This window comes from Ranitomeya imitator, chromosome 2 (assembly GCF_032444005.1).
Source record: "Ranitomeya imitator isolate aRanImi1 chromosome 2, aRanImi1.pri, whole genome shotgun sequence".
Lineage (NCBI taxonomy): Eukaryota > Metazoa > Chordata > Amphibia > Anura > Dendrobatidae > Ranitomeya > Ranitomeya imitator.
This window is the reverse complement of record NC_091283.1, coordinates 154,777,915-154,792,992: the sequence shown is the minus strand read 5'-3', so window position 1 is coordinate 154,792,992 and position 15,078 is coordinate 154,777,915. Positions and strand designations below refer to the sequence as shown.

The 15,078-nt window shown below is 45.8% G+C and overlaps 1 protein-coding gene across 21 annotated transcripts in view; it reads right to left on the bottom strand.

Annotated features, from left to right (window-relative positions):
* The window catches only part of FNBP1 (formin binding protein 1), a 109,099-nt gene that overhangs the window by 8,847 nt on the left and 85,174 nt on the right, over window positions 1–15,078 (bottom strand). For 12 of the 21 annotated variants that reach the window (XM_069747521.1, XM_069747520.1, XM_069747510.1 and 9 more), the window contains 3 exons: window positions 10,794–10,903; window positions 10,236–10,368; window positions 9,994–10,118 (listed from right to left, as the gene is read on the bottom strand). In XM_069747521.1, coding sequence (XP_069603622.1) covers window positions 9,994–10,118; window positions 10,236–10,368; window positions 10,794–10,903 — 368 coding nt within the window. Of the gene's footprint in view, window positions 1–9,993; window positions 10,119–10,235; window positions 10,369–10,793; window positions 10,936–15,078 lie in introns of all 21 variants that reach the window. The other 9 variants (XM_069747522.1, XM_069747507.1, XM_069747503.1 and 6 more) reach the window with 2 other exon arrangements.

The window sequence follows — 15,078 nt, the reverse complement described above, 5'->3', positions numbered from 1 at the left end:
TGGACTCTGACAGATCCTGCCTGATGACCGGATCATACAGCTTTATATGAAAGCCATTATTTATTGTAATGATGGCGGACCGAACATAACAGCGCGTTCTACCTATTGTGTCTCCCTATATCCTTATAGCTTGTAAGCAGCAGGGCCCTCACTCCTCCTGTAACTGGTGAAATGTGTTACTTTCTAATGTCTTTATTGTCTCTACGTGTCCTTGCTTAATTGTAAAGTGCTGTGGAATATGTTGGTGCTAAATAAATAAAATTATTATAATATTATAGAGAAGACTTTATGAGAGCAAATACAGAGGGTTCACCACAAGGTGCAAACCATTAATCAGCCATAAAAATAGAAAAGCGAGATTATACTTTGCAAAAAAAAAAACTTCTAAAGAAGCTGCCCGTTTCTGGAAAATCATTCTGTGGACAGATGAGACTAAGGTCAACTTGTACCAGAATGATGGGAGGAAGAAAGTATGGAGAAGGCTTGGAAAGCCTCATGATCCAAAGCACAGCACACCCTCTGTAATACATGGTGGAGGCAGTGTGATGGCGTGGGCATGTATGGCTTCCAGTGGCGCTGGATCATTAGTGTTTATTGATGATCTGACAGAAGACAGAAGCAGCCAGATGAATCCTGTGTGTACAGGGCGACAGGTTGATTGGACGGCGCTTCACAACACAGATGGACAATGACCCAAAATATGCTGAGAAAGCAACACAGGAGAAGGCAAAGGAACTGAAGCTTGTGGGAGATAATTTGCATATTGTTGGTGCATTCTGGGAACAGTGAAGAGTCGCTGCGAGTCTGAGGATCTTTGGGTGTAGCAGGATTGAGCTGCTTGGAGGACATCGTCAAACCTTCACAGCAATTCTATATAAATTTGTTTTGTTCAACATGGAGAAGGAGATTACCCATATGGTGTGATTCAGTCTGTGCTATATGTTTACAGACTTGCCAGAGGAAAAGACTAATTTTACATGCCAGAAATGCAAGCTTGTGACTGAGAGGAAAAGGTGCAAAGTCTTCAGGAGAGAATAGCTACACTGAAGCTCAAGAAAGAAGATCAGGATTTCCTTGACAGAGCAGAATAATTTCTTCAGAATGTTGCAAGAGAAGAACTTTTCAGTGTTCCCGCAAAAGCTAATGAGAGAATAGAAATAACTATTCAGAATGTTCGAAGAGAAGCAGCTTTCAATGTACCTGCAGAAGAAGAGAAATGGATGTATGTGACCCAAAGAAGCAGGAGGATGAGGAGACAGTCATCACCCATACTGCTGAAGAACCGATACCAGCTCTCACGCATGACGAGTATGAAGATGTACATAAAAAAGAGCTTTGCCCACAAAGAACATCCCTGTACCAAATCATAAGACTATTAAAGGGGAAAAAAGAAGCACCATTGTGAAGAGCAAAAGGAGAGTGGTGATCGTGGAGGTTTCCCTACTGAGAGGAACAGAAGCCTCCATCTGCCGACTGGACATTACCTCACGAGAAGTGTGCTGTCTTCTAGGCGTCCAAATCAAAGATATCCACCTGGATAACGCTGCTTACTGCAGGAACGGTATATCCAGGATATCTCTGGTGGCAGGATCTGCTTATGGGATTTTAATCTACACACATGCTTTCAAAGGTGTTATGCATGCTTGCATAACCAGACAAGTTCCTAGCACTCCTCTGACCGTTTTTTTTCATTCTACTACTGCACCCATCCTCCGTTGGAGGCACATGGCTGGAGCTGCGGTGGACCTTTCATTCCATCCGACCTACCTGCTTCCTCTGTGCTCCCCAGAGACTGCAATACACTTGACTGTCAAATCAAAGATGTGTCTGATAGGGTATTAAGACCCTTCAGTGCTACAGACGACTACCCAAGGGCATTTATACATGTAGGAACAAATGACACCGCAAGAAAGTACCTGTAAACTATCTGCAGAGACTTTGAAGACCTAGGTCAGAAAGTGAAGGAACTTGGAGCAGAGATTGTCTTCTCATCCTTCCATCCAATGGATAGACATGAACCAAGGGGAATGAACAGGATTTTACAGGTGAACAATTGGCTACGTCGATGAAGCAGTGAGCAACGTTTTTGGTTTCATGGCCATGGAGTGAATTACCCGTATGATGGACTCCTTGCTAGAGATGAGTTGCATCTTACGAAAACAGGAACACACATGTTTGGTAGACGCCTTGCTACACTCATTAAGAGAGCTTTAAACAAGAGCAATATGGGATGGGAAATATATACGGCCAGGAATAGATATGCAGCTAATGAATTCTTTTGAAAACCCTGCTATTAAAAGTGGAAAGAAAGAAACAACAAATTCTGAATGAAAATAGAGTGCAAACTAAAATGTGCCTATGCAAATGCACAGCGCATAGGAAGCAAACAAGGAGAATTGGAGGAAGAGAGATATGATGTCACAAGCATCACTGAAACTTGGTGGGATGATACACATGATTGGAATACAAACCTTGAAGGTTACAACTTATTTATTAGAATCAGGATTAACAAGAAGGGAGGAAGTGTTGCATTGTATGTTAGTAAAATGTATATCTCCATAGAGATCCAAGCTTCAGAGACTGGTAGCTCTGTAGAAACAGTTTGGGTAAGAATTCAAGGAAAGCACAGAAAGACCACTGTTGTCGGTGTTTACTATAGCCCACCTGGACAGACTGAAGATATGGATTAACTCTTTTTACATCAGATGTCTCTGTTCTCAAAAAAGTATGACATAGTGATAATGGGAGATTTAACTATTCAGATATTTGTTGGGAATATCTTTCTGGCAAAATTCACGGGTCCAGAAATGTTTTCTTCTCTTGCTGACAACTTTATCTTTCAAAATGTAGAATAGAGAATAAGAAGATCTGCAATCTAGCACATAATTCTTACCAACACAGGAAATAGTTGAGTAAGTAAATTTGGCTGGAAATTTAGGAGGCAGATATCATGCCATCCTCGAATTTTGGATTACAACAGGAGGAAGACCATTGTGGACTCAGACTTTAAGGCCGGACCTCAGAAAGCCATATTTTAATGGACTCGCAAAGAGGGAAGGAAAGGTCCAATAGCTGGATGTTCTAAAGGAAAGAAATGTCCTAGAAGGAAGGAAGATTTTGCTAAACAAATTATTAAACAGAATGTATGTAAGTACTTGGATAAGAATACAGTAATTAACCAAAGCCAGCATGGGTTTTTAGCAAAAAATTCATGCCAGACTAATCTAATTTCCTTCTATGATGGAATCGCTGACTGTGTGGATGACGGAAATGCGGTAGATATAGTATATCTCGACTTCAGCAAAGCATTTGATAATGTATCTCATACTATCCTTATTGAAAAAATTACCAAGTATGGGATTGACAAGGCTACGGTTAGGTGGATTCATAACTGGCTCAGTGATCAAACTCAAAGAATGGTAATAAATGGTTGCACATCCAATTCTAAGAGTGTTTCAAGTGGGTACCACAAGGCTCTGTCCTGGCCCCAGGGTTGTTCAACATTTTTATAAATGATCTAGGTAAGTGAACTGAAGGTAAACTGATAAAATTTGCAGAGGATGCAAAGCTAGGAGGGATAGCTAACACTAGAGGAGAAATGATTCAGAAGGATCTAGATAAGCTTGAATAATGTGCAGCGGGCTAATCAAAATGGTATTTAGTAGGGAGAAATGCAAGAATACAGAATGGGAGAAAGAGAACTAGGCAATAGAACGTGTGAAAAAGATTTTGGGTATACTAATAGATCACAGGCTACACATGAGTCAACAGTGTGATGCAGAAGAATAAAAAGCAAACAGTTCTAAGATGTATTAAGAGAAGCATAGCGTCTAGATCACGTGAAGTAATTATCCCCTTCTATTCCTCCTTCATCTGAAATACTGTATCCAATTCTAGGCACCACATTTTAAAAAAAAGACATAAAAAAAACTGGATCAAGTTTAGAGAAGAGCTACCAGGATTGTGAGAGAACTGTGAGCTACAGATGCTACTCACAAAATTAGAATATCACCAAAAAGTTAATCAGTTTCAGTTCCTCAGTACAAAAAGTGAAACTCATATATTATATAGAGTCATTACAAAGAGAGGGATCCATTTCAAGTGTTTATTTCTGTTGTTGATTATTATGGCTTACAGCCAATGCAAACGCAAAAGTGATTATCTTTGTAAATTAGAATAATTAACAAAAAACCACCTGCAAAGGTTTCGTAAGCGTTTAAAAAGGTCCCCTAGTCTGTTTCAGTAGCTCCACAAACATGGGGAAGACTGCTGACTTGACAGATGTCCAGAAGGCAGTCATTGACACACTCCACAAGGAGGGTAAGCCACAAAAGGTCATTGCTAAAGAAGCTGGCTGTTCACAGAGTGCTGTATCCAAGCATATTAATGGGAAGTTGAGTGGAAGAAAAAAGTGTGGTAGAGAAAGGTGCACAAGCAACCGGGATAACCGCAGCCTTGAAAGGATTGTTAAGAAAAAGCTATTCAAAAATGTGGGGGAGTTTCACAAGGAGTGGACTGCTGCTGGAGTCATTGCTTCAAGAGCCACCACATACAGACGTATCCAGGACATGGGCTACAAGTGTTGCATTACTTGTGTCAGGCCACTCATGACCAATAGACAATGCCAGAAGCGTCTTACCTGAACCAAGGAGAAAAAGAACTGGACTGTTGCTCAGTGATCCAAGGTGTTGTTTTCAGATGAAAGTAAACTTTGCATTTCATTTGGAAACCAAGGTCCCAGAGTCTGGAGGAAGAGTGGAGAGGCCACAATCCAAGCTGCTTGAGGTCTAGTGTGAAGTTTCCACAATCAGTCATGGTTTGGGGAGCCATGTCACCTGCTGGTGTAGGTCCACTGTGTTTTATCAAGGCCAAAGTCAGCGCCGCCATCTACCAGGAAATTTTAGAGCACTTCATGCTTCCCTCTGCCGACAAGGTTTTTGGAGATGGAAATTTCATTCTCCAGCAGGACTTGGCACTTGTCCACACTGCCAAAAGTACCAATACCTGGTTTATAAACAACAGTATCACTGTGCTTGATTGGCAGCAAACTCGCCAGACCTTAACCCCAGGCATTATCAAGAGGAAGATGAGAGACATCAGACCCAACAATGCAGACGAGCTGAACGCTGCTATCAAAGCAACCTGGGCTTCCATAACCCCTCAGCAGTGCCACAGGCTGATCGCCTCCATGCCACGCCGCATTGATGCAGTAATTGATGCAAAAGGAGCCCCGACCAAGTATTGAGTGCATTTACTGAACATACATTTCAGTAGGCTAACATTTCGGAAGTTAAAATCATTTTTCAAGCTGGTGTTATAAAGTATTCTAATTTACTGAGATAATGACTTTTGGGTTTTCATTGGCTGTAAGCCATAATCATCAACATTAACAGAAAAAAATATGTGAAATAGATCACTCTGTAATTATTCTATATATGAGATTCACATTTTGTATTGAAGAACTGAATTAAATTAACTTTTTGATGATATTCTAATTTTGTGAGAAACAGTTGTATGTCCTACGAGAAAAGGATAAATGAGCTGGGAATGTTTAGCTTGCAAAAAAGAAGGATAAGAGGAGACTTAATAGACAAATATCTGAAGTGTTGTGACAATGTAGAGGGATCATCCTTATTTGCACATGGAAACACGACAAGCAATGGAATGAAACTGAAAGGGAGAAAATATAGATTAAATATCAGAAAAAACTTATTGACATTGAGGGTGATCAATGAGTGGAACAGGCTGCCACGACAGGTGGCGAGTTCTCCTTCAACGGAAGTCTTCAAACAGAGACTGGACAGACATCAGTCTAAGATGGTTTAGTGAATCCTGTATTTAGCAGGGGGTTGGACACGATGACCCTAGAGGTCCCCTCCATCTCTAACATTCTATGATTATATGAAAGAAGTGGAATATTCTGCAATGGCTGAATCATCACTGTGACGGGGTGTACGGCAGAGCAAGAAGGGACAACAGGCCAAGGGATGATTCCACAGATTTATTATCAAGAACGCTGGAACAACACATGCAGGTAGATCTGCAGAGTCCACAATTAGTCCAATGGAACAGGTTCGGGGGCACCTCCCGATAATCCTTGTGCCAGGTAACAAAGCAATAGTCCACACGAGTCCAAGGGATCCCAAAACAATCCCACGAACGACGAGATATGTCCTCAGCTCAAGTCTCGCCCCGTTCGCTTCCGCAGTCACAGATGGACATGGGGTCTTGCCTCAGCTAAGAATCCCCACTCCTTCTCCTTTAAGGATCAACTCACATCTGATCTCAAAATAAGAATGGATTGTCTGAGCTCCTGGGATCCGCCCATGAAGGGGGGTAGGGGTCACACCTTCTATTCAAAGGTTGGGTCCACCAGAAGATTCTAGACTGGTGGGCTCCAAGTAGTCTATGTAGTATGTACATTTGACTAGCCACCTGCTGTGAGGAAGAATGGCTATTCCTCCACTAGTGATGTTGACAAAGCTTAATTACATTAGAGCTTAGGGCTGCAAGTATTGGGGGAAGGAGACATACTGTTACAGGTGAACTCCCAGCACAAGAAAATACATAAATTACAGCTAATAGAAAACAGAGAACAGTTACATACATCAAATGGCATATTATTCAAATACAGGACAGGGCAAAAGTACATATCATGACAATCCCTTCCCCTCCCAATTTGTGTACGTACTAGGGACCTCTACAGGTCGCTGGTTAAGTACACACAGGCAGAGCGTAACTTACATGTGGCTTCATGCAGCCACGAATTGGCATCGTAGCTCTCCCACATCATTGCCCAGGAGAACATCTGCAGGCAGACCACCCATCACCCCAACCACACATCGCCTGACCCCAAAACCAAAGTTCAGATCCACAGTGGCTGTGGGAATAGTCCTCCATTGTCCACCAGCCAGTTCAATGACAATCCCAGGTCCTCGATGGATTGCCTCAGGCCGAACCACTCGGGGATCAGCCAGTGTGAGGAAAGCCCCATAGTCAAAAAATCCAATAAGTCTCTGTCCATCCAGCACAACCTCCTGCAAGTGCTTACCTCGATGAGCAGAAGTCGTCATAGCTGCAGGTCGCACACCAGAAACTCCTAGTGGTGCAACATGAGTGGCTGAGGCACAAGGCCAGTCCTCACGTAGTGGTGACACGTCGTCCTCCATGGCACTTGGCTGTACATAATTAATAATACGACTGGGTACAGGATTAATCCTCATTTGAACAGCTGGGCAGGAGGCTTACAGATGCCCCGGCTGTCCACATCGATAGCATCTGTACTGGGTCTCACTCCATCCAAGGCGTCCTCTTGGGCGAGAAGTAAGGGAACCCTGAGGTCGGCCCCCACCTGAAGGTGCTGTAGGGTGTTGAGGACGACTCCTCCATGGGCTGGCTGGGCATGAGGCCTGCAGATGCCCCGGATGCCCACAACCATCACACCTGCACTCTGCTACTTCCTCTCCTCGTCGTATTCCAGAAAACACAGTAGAAGCAACTGGAGGCACATTTACACGGGCATCAGCATGAGGTGGTGGCTTAGGGGAACGGGGAACAATAGGGACAGAAGAACAGGGGGCCACCGGTGTTGTGGAGCTGGTAGGCCTCTCTCCATCCTCCAACAGAACCCTCCACTGAGGCTTGATGGTGAGAGCCTCATCAGCTAGAGCTGCAGCTTCCTCCACAGTGGCTGGTCTCCTCTCACGCACCCATTCCCGGATCTCAGCAGGGCACTTGAAGTAAAACTGCTCTTTTAGGATAACCTGGAGGAAGGTCTCCCAGGTTAAGGCCTCCTCTGCCTCCAGCCAGCGATGACATATTTGTTTGAGTCTGTGGGCATACATCTTGAAAGACACTTCCTCATCACAGGCTAAAGTACGGAACTGAGTCCTGTAAGTGTCTGGGGTAACAGCATAATGTTCTAGAATAGTCCGTTTAATCTCTGCATACTCACAGTTCCCCTGAGGGTCAATAGCTCTATAGGCTGCGGCAGCTCCACCCTCTAAGAGCCCCACCAGATGTCGGACTCGGTCCCTTTCCGGGACTTCCATTAATCGACACTGATGCTCAAAGTCCTGGAAGAAGCCCTCAATGTCGCCTGCAGCCTCATTAAAGGGCTTGAAGTCCTTGCGGGACACTCTGAGGAGTTCCCTCATGGTGGGTGCTGGGGTTAGAGTCTGTCTGGAGTTTCTAGCTGCTTCCAAAGCGATCTGCCTCTCCAGCAATGCCATCTCCTGAGCTCTGTCCTCGGCTCTGTGAATGGCCTCCCTCTCCTCTGCTCTGTGAATGGCCTTCCTCTCCCTCTCCTGAGCTCTGTGAATGGCCTCCCTCTTATAGTCTATGGTGGCCTCTTCTCCCAGCAATGCCAACTCCTCCTCGTACCACACAACCCACTGACTTTTTTTGGGTATTTACCTCCGGCTGCCTTCTTTCCTCCATTTGCTGTGAGGATCCTTCCTCAGCGTCATCTTGCAGGCGAACTCCTTCCAAAGCCTCAATTAGCTGCTCCTTGGAGAGTCCTTTAAAATGGACTCCTACTTCACGGGCCTTTGATTGTAGGCTCCCCAAAGTCCAATTCTTGTACTCTGCGGTGTTGGTTCCCGATGTTGGGCCATTGTCCTCCATTCCTTCTGCTCTGATCCCTCTGCTGCCAACCAGTTTGTGACGGGGTGTACAGCAGAGCAAGAAGGGACAACAGGCCAAGGGATGATTCCACAGATTTATTATCAAGAATGCTGGAACAACACATGCAGGTAGATCTGCAGAGTCCACAATTAGTCCAACTGAACAGGTTCGGGGGCACCTCCCGATAATCCTTGTGCCAGGTAACAAAGCAATAGTCCACACGAGTCCAAGGGATCCCAAAACAATCCCACGAACGACGAGATATGTCCTCAGCTCAAGTCTCGCCCCGTTCGCTTCCGCAGTCACAGATGGACATGGGGTCTTGCCTCAGCTAAGAATCCCCACTCCTTCTCCTTTAAGGATCAACTCACATCTGATCTCAAAATAAGAATGGATTGTCTGAGCTCCTGGGATCCGCCCATGAAGGGGGGTAGGGGTCACACCTTCTATTCAATGGTGGAAGGTGGAATCCACCAGAAGATTCTAGACTGGTGGGCTCCAAGTAGTCTATGTAGTATGTACATTTGACTAGCCACCTGCTGTGAGGAAGAATGGCTATTCCTCCACTAGTGATGTTGACAAAGCTTAATTACATTAGAGCTTAGGGCTGCAAGTATTGGGGGAAGGAGACATATTGTTACAGGTGAACTCCCAGCACAAGAAAATATATAAATTACAGCTAATAGAAACCAGAGAACAGTTACATACATCAAATGGCATATTATTCAAATACAGGACAGGGCAAAAGTACATATCATGACAATCACCAGATCTCAACCCCATCGAACAGCATTTCACACGCTAAAGACAAAACTTAAGGCGGAAAGACCCACAAACAAGTAACAACTGAAGTCAGCTGCAGTAAAGGCGGCAAACATCACAAAGGAGGAAACCCAGTTTTTGGTGACGTCCATGGATTCAGGCCATCATTACCTGCATAGGATTCTCTACAAAGTATTAACAATGAACATTTTATTTATGGAAAAGTTAATTTGTCCAATTACTTTTGAGCCCCTGAAATGAGGAGGCTTTGTAGAAAAATGGTTGCAATTCCTAAATGTTTCACAGGATATTTGTAGTCAACCCCTTTAATTAAACCTGGAAGTCTCCACTTCAATTACATCTCAGGTGTTTCATTTAAAAAAAAATATATATAGTGGCCTGCAGAGCTGAAATCACAGAGATCCGGTCACTGTCCAAATATTTCCAGACCTAGCTGTACATATACGCAGTAACTGGCACTGCTCACCCTGACCCTCCTGGTGCATGGCCCCAAATAATGCAGCAAATGAAACGTTCCTATGGCTGGGTGGCAAACCACTGAGGAGAGAGGATCAGAGCCCCATCCTCACGCCCAGTATACTGTACCTCTCGCGGTCCTGTGCGCAGTTACTGACGGGCGTCGTGGTGTTCTGTGTTTCATACAGAGCGCTCTGCCGGCGCGAGTTGTCGTTGCGAGCAGGGAGCCGCCCTTCGACTTCTGCTAGCCACCCCTGGAGAAAAGGCGGTTCAAACACAATGTGAATATGGTCCTAACCTATGGGTTATCGATAAAAGGTAGAACGGTCATTGATGAGATTGTGGCAGAGCAATGTACAATGTGTACTCGCCTCAAACTTCTGCACCTCGACACGAAGCTTTTCAATGTTGTTACTGATTTCTATCAGTCTCTGTGCAACACTGGCGGGGTCTCCCATCTGCGGATTCTTCATGTACACGTCCTTCATCTTCGTCAATGCATCTCTGTATAAGACAAAACAGATGTGAGCTGAAATGGTTAATTCTTATCATGTAAAATAGTCTAGAGCTGCACTCACTATTCTGCTGGTGCAGTCACTGTGCACATACATTACATTACTGATCCTGAGTTACATCCTGTATTATACCCCAGAGCTGCACTCACTATTCTGCTGGTGCAGTCACTGTGTACATACATTACTGATCCTGAGTTACATCCTGTATTATACCCCAGAGCTGCACACACTATTCTGCTGGTGCAGTCACTGTGTACATACATTACATTACTGATCCTGAGTTACATCCTGTATTATACTCCAGAGCTGCACTCACTATTCTGCTGGTGCAGTCACTGTGTACATACATTACATTACTGATCCTGAGTCACATCCTGTATTATACTCCACAGCTGCACTCACTATTCTGCTCACCTCTGGTCAATCTCCTTCTGGATGTCTTTGTTCAGCTCATCCACCTTTTGCTGTAGCTTTTTCCTCCTCTGCTCGGGAGGCAGGTTGCTGAAGTCCTCCGGTGTCGCCCCCTGGTGGAAGCCGAAACACTGAAATGTCATGTCTACCATCCGTTCAGGTGGCATGCACAACTACACCCATGCACCGCATGCAATAAGGAAAATCAGGGGTGGAGGAGAAGGCGCCCACCACAAACCAGGGTAGAGGTGTCAGAAACCCAAGTATTCCTGCGCTGTCTCCTCCTGCGCTGTCTCCTCCTGCGCCATCCCCTCCTGCATCGCCCCCTCCTGCGCTGTTTCCTCCTGCGATGTCCCTTCCTGTACTCTCCCCTCCTGCGCTGTCCCTTTGTACTCTCCCCTTCTGCGCTGTTTTCTCCTGCACTCTCCCCTTCTGCGCTGTCCCCTCCTGCGCTGTCCCCTTCTGCGCTGTTTCCTCCTGCGCTGTCCGCTCCTGTACTCTCCCCTTCTGCGCTGTCCCTTCCTGTACTCTCCCCTTCTGCGCTGTTTCCTCCTGCGCTGTCCCCTCCTGTACTCTCCCCTCCTGCACCGCCCCCTCCTGCGATGTCCCTTCCTGTACTCTCCCCTCCTGCGCTGTCCCTTTGTACTCTCCCCTTCTGCGCTGTTTTCTCCTGCGCTGTCCCCTCCTGTACTCTCCCCTTCTGCGCTGTTTCCTCCTGCGCTGTCCCCTCCTGTACTCTCCCCTTCTGCGCTGTTTCCTCCTGCGCTGTCCCCTCCTGTACTCTCCCCTTCTGCGCTGTCCCTTCCTGTACTCTCCCCTTCTGCGCTGTTTCCTCCTGCGCTGTCCCCTCCTGTACTCTCCCCTCCTGCACCGCCCCCTCCTGCGATGTCCCTTCCTGTACTCTCCCCTCCTGCGCAGTCCCTTCTGCGCTGTTCCCTCCTGCGCTGTCCCATCCTTTACTCTCCCCTTCTGCGCTGTTTCCTCCTGTACTCTCCTTCTGCGCGTTTCCCTCCTGCGCTGTCCCTTCCTGTGCTCTCCCCTTCTGCGCTGTTCCCTCCTGCGCTGTCCCATCCTGTACTCACCCCTTCTGCGCTGTTTCCTCCTGCGCTGTCCCCTCCTGTACTCTCCCCTCCTGCGCTGTCCCTTCCTGTACTCTCCCCTTCTGCGCTGTCCCTTCCTGTACTCTCCCCTCCTGCGCCGACCCTTCCTGTGCTATTCCTTCCTGTACTCTCCCCTTCTGCGCTGTCCATTCCTGTACTCACCCCTTCTGCGCTGTTCCCTCCTGCGCTGTCCCTTCCTGTACTCACCCCTTCTGCGCTGTTTCCTCCTGCGCTGTCCCCTCCTGTACTCTCCCCTCCTGCGTTGTCCTCTCCTGACCCTGCAGCTCGGACTCTGCGTATCGCTCACTATAGGACCTTGGGGAGTCGCTGTGTGATGAAATGTTCTGTGCCTGTCTAACTCCCAGACTCAGTTCTTCACTATTCTCCAGATCCCTGCATCCTGTCCATGAAGGACACTGACCCAATTCTCAGCACGGAGGGATTGTTCCCATTGAATACAGTCTGGACATTCAGCCTTCACTACAGACTGAGACAGTGTAATAAACTTCACCGCAGTTTTAGTGTCACAGTCGTGGGCCGTGTACACACATTGCTGGTAGTCTGCTACAGTGTACCAGCGCAGGAGCCCTGCCTCTGCTTAGCTCAGAAGGTTGGACTTACAAGCAGGACTATCCATTATACAAGTATCAGACACAGCTTCCTGCGTGCATCATGGCGGTATCCCGGCTGAGTACAGGAGTGACACAACATTCCTCTTCACCTGCCTGGGGAGAGTGCACTGAGTACCCCCTCCCTGCGCACATGCGCGGTGGCCTCCCCTCCTCACTCCTTATGCTGCTGGCAGGATCTTCCTGGCATTGAATGGGTTAAAGGAAGAATCTGCCCACCAGGCGGCAGGTGGTAACAGTGTCCTGATTGGTATATTCTGAGCAGTGTGTGGCTGCAGTGAGCGGCTCGCAGCACTAGGTGGCGCTCCGTCCACGCAGAACCTTGTGTCACTACACCCCAGACACAAAGCAGGACAGAGAACAATAGCTTTGTCTTCTGGCCTCTGTCCCCCTGCGTCACCCCATATTCCTGGCCGGCCTCTGCTCTGTGCCAATACCCCGGCCCGTCTCGGTGCCCGGCATCACTGTAGGGTGGGGGAACGTTCTTATCCCTGCCCAGGTTACATGTATGATACAGGAGTCCATTAATAGCCAGGCAATTATTAGAAGACATGGCTGATACATGATTAGAGGGGTAACGGGGTCTGGTACCTAAGGGGTCATTTAAAGGGAAAGTGGTTATGTGCAAAAAATCTGCCCTTTCAGATAAAGGAACATGAATACAAGTATGGCTACGTTCACATTAGCGTTACGCTAATGTGCGTCGCTGTTGCGTCGGCGACGCAGCGGCGACGCGCCCCTATGTTTAACATAGGGGACGCGTGCGTTTTTTTGTTAGCGTTTTTCGACACGTGCGTCGTTTCCGACGCTAGCGTCGGACGCAAGAAAATGCAACAAGTTGCATTTTTCGTGCGTCCGATTTTCGTCAAAAAACGACGCACGCATCGCAAAACGCAGCGTTTTTGCGCGCGTTTTTTGTGCGTCGTGCGTTGCGTCGCCGACGCACCGGCGCGCAACGCAAATGTGAACGTAGCCTATATTAAACCATAGTTCTTTAAATGTTGATATTAATGATTAATTAATAAAGTAGAGACATAGTGCTGCTATGAGCTGCGGGACCGGTCATCAATATTGCATTTAACCCCCATAAAGACCACTTTGCAAAATACAATAGTGGGTTTAACCATTGGTACAAAATATCACCTATGGTTACACATAAGAACTTCATAAATTACACCATGTGATTCATATGGAGCAAAAAAAAGGGCCACAATGGACAATAAAGTGTCGGGTGCAATTAAACATCACACACAAAGTGTTGGCATCAATAATGTGTGATTAGTATCTATAAATGAAAGGCCTATGTAATACACACAGCTTTGACCTGAACTAAAACTTTACCTTTGGGTCCCTTCTAATATATAACTGCCTAGAATACTACTTCCTGCAATTTGTGCCAACTTCCGTGGCTTTGTCCGGAGCTAATGTCCGGAGCTAATGTCCGGAGCTAATGTCCGGAGATAAGTGACGTCAACAGTGTCCAGTGTCTGATTGGTTGCCGCCTGCTGCGAGCGACCAATCAGAAACGTGCCGTACTGTGACACACTCCGCCCGCCATTTTGGTGTGATTTTTGAATTTTTACCTCACAGCAAGTTTCTACTGCGTGGAGGCGGGCCCAGTGACGTTGCTCTTCAAGCTCCTGCCGAATTTCGTCAAAAAAATGATAATACCATTTACCAAAACTATATATATTTAGTTGTGAAGTGGTTCAGTGACATTTTCACACCAATTTTGAACTTTTGTTTGGTGTTTTCTCCATATACTGCCTATTATTTTTGTTCTTTCTTACTATTATTTATTAATTGTATTATTCTTACATTTGAATAAATAAAGTATATATGGATTCTAGACTCCCGATTCTTTAGAATCGGGCTGCCATCTAGTTTATAATAAATGGCTACTTTTAAGGAGTCCTTGGTTATTTAGGGGATAGTCTGGGGCTTATGTTCATGATTTTATGTAGTTAGATAATATTTACTGACGTCTTGTTTTTATCATTTCCTTACCTAGACATTTTTACCATCAATACGTCTGCTTGAAATGAGACGTCATCGTCTGGTGCATGCATCAGGGATATCCGCAGATGACGGCAGCTAAGAACTTTTTTACGTCTTGGATCCTGGACAATCCTCATGGCTTATATCTATTTATTCTGGAGGACATTTTTCTATTATGAAAAACGTATTCCTATTGCAGCAGCTCTTTTGAGTTACTGTGCACATGTAGAAGATCTACTATGGCAGGCGATCAGATTTATAATGGGCTTTTGAGCTGAACATAATACTTATTTAAACGCGTCTGATTTTTAATATGGCTCATAATTATAATAAAAAAATGATTGGCCTCATTATTGCCTTTTGGGAAGCAATAAGCAGCCATGTCCTGACGGGGCCATTTCATGCTGCATATGAGATGATGAATAGCCATATCCCAGCGGGTCCTCGTACCATCATCATATCGATGTTTTCGATATAGTCTAAGGTGATTAACCTCTATGCAATTGTTTCCATACTCTAATACGGACAGTACATACCATATGTTTTAAACTCTCTTTAATT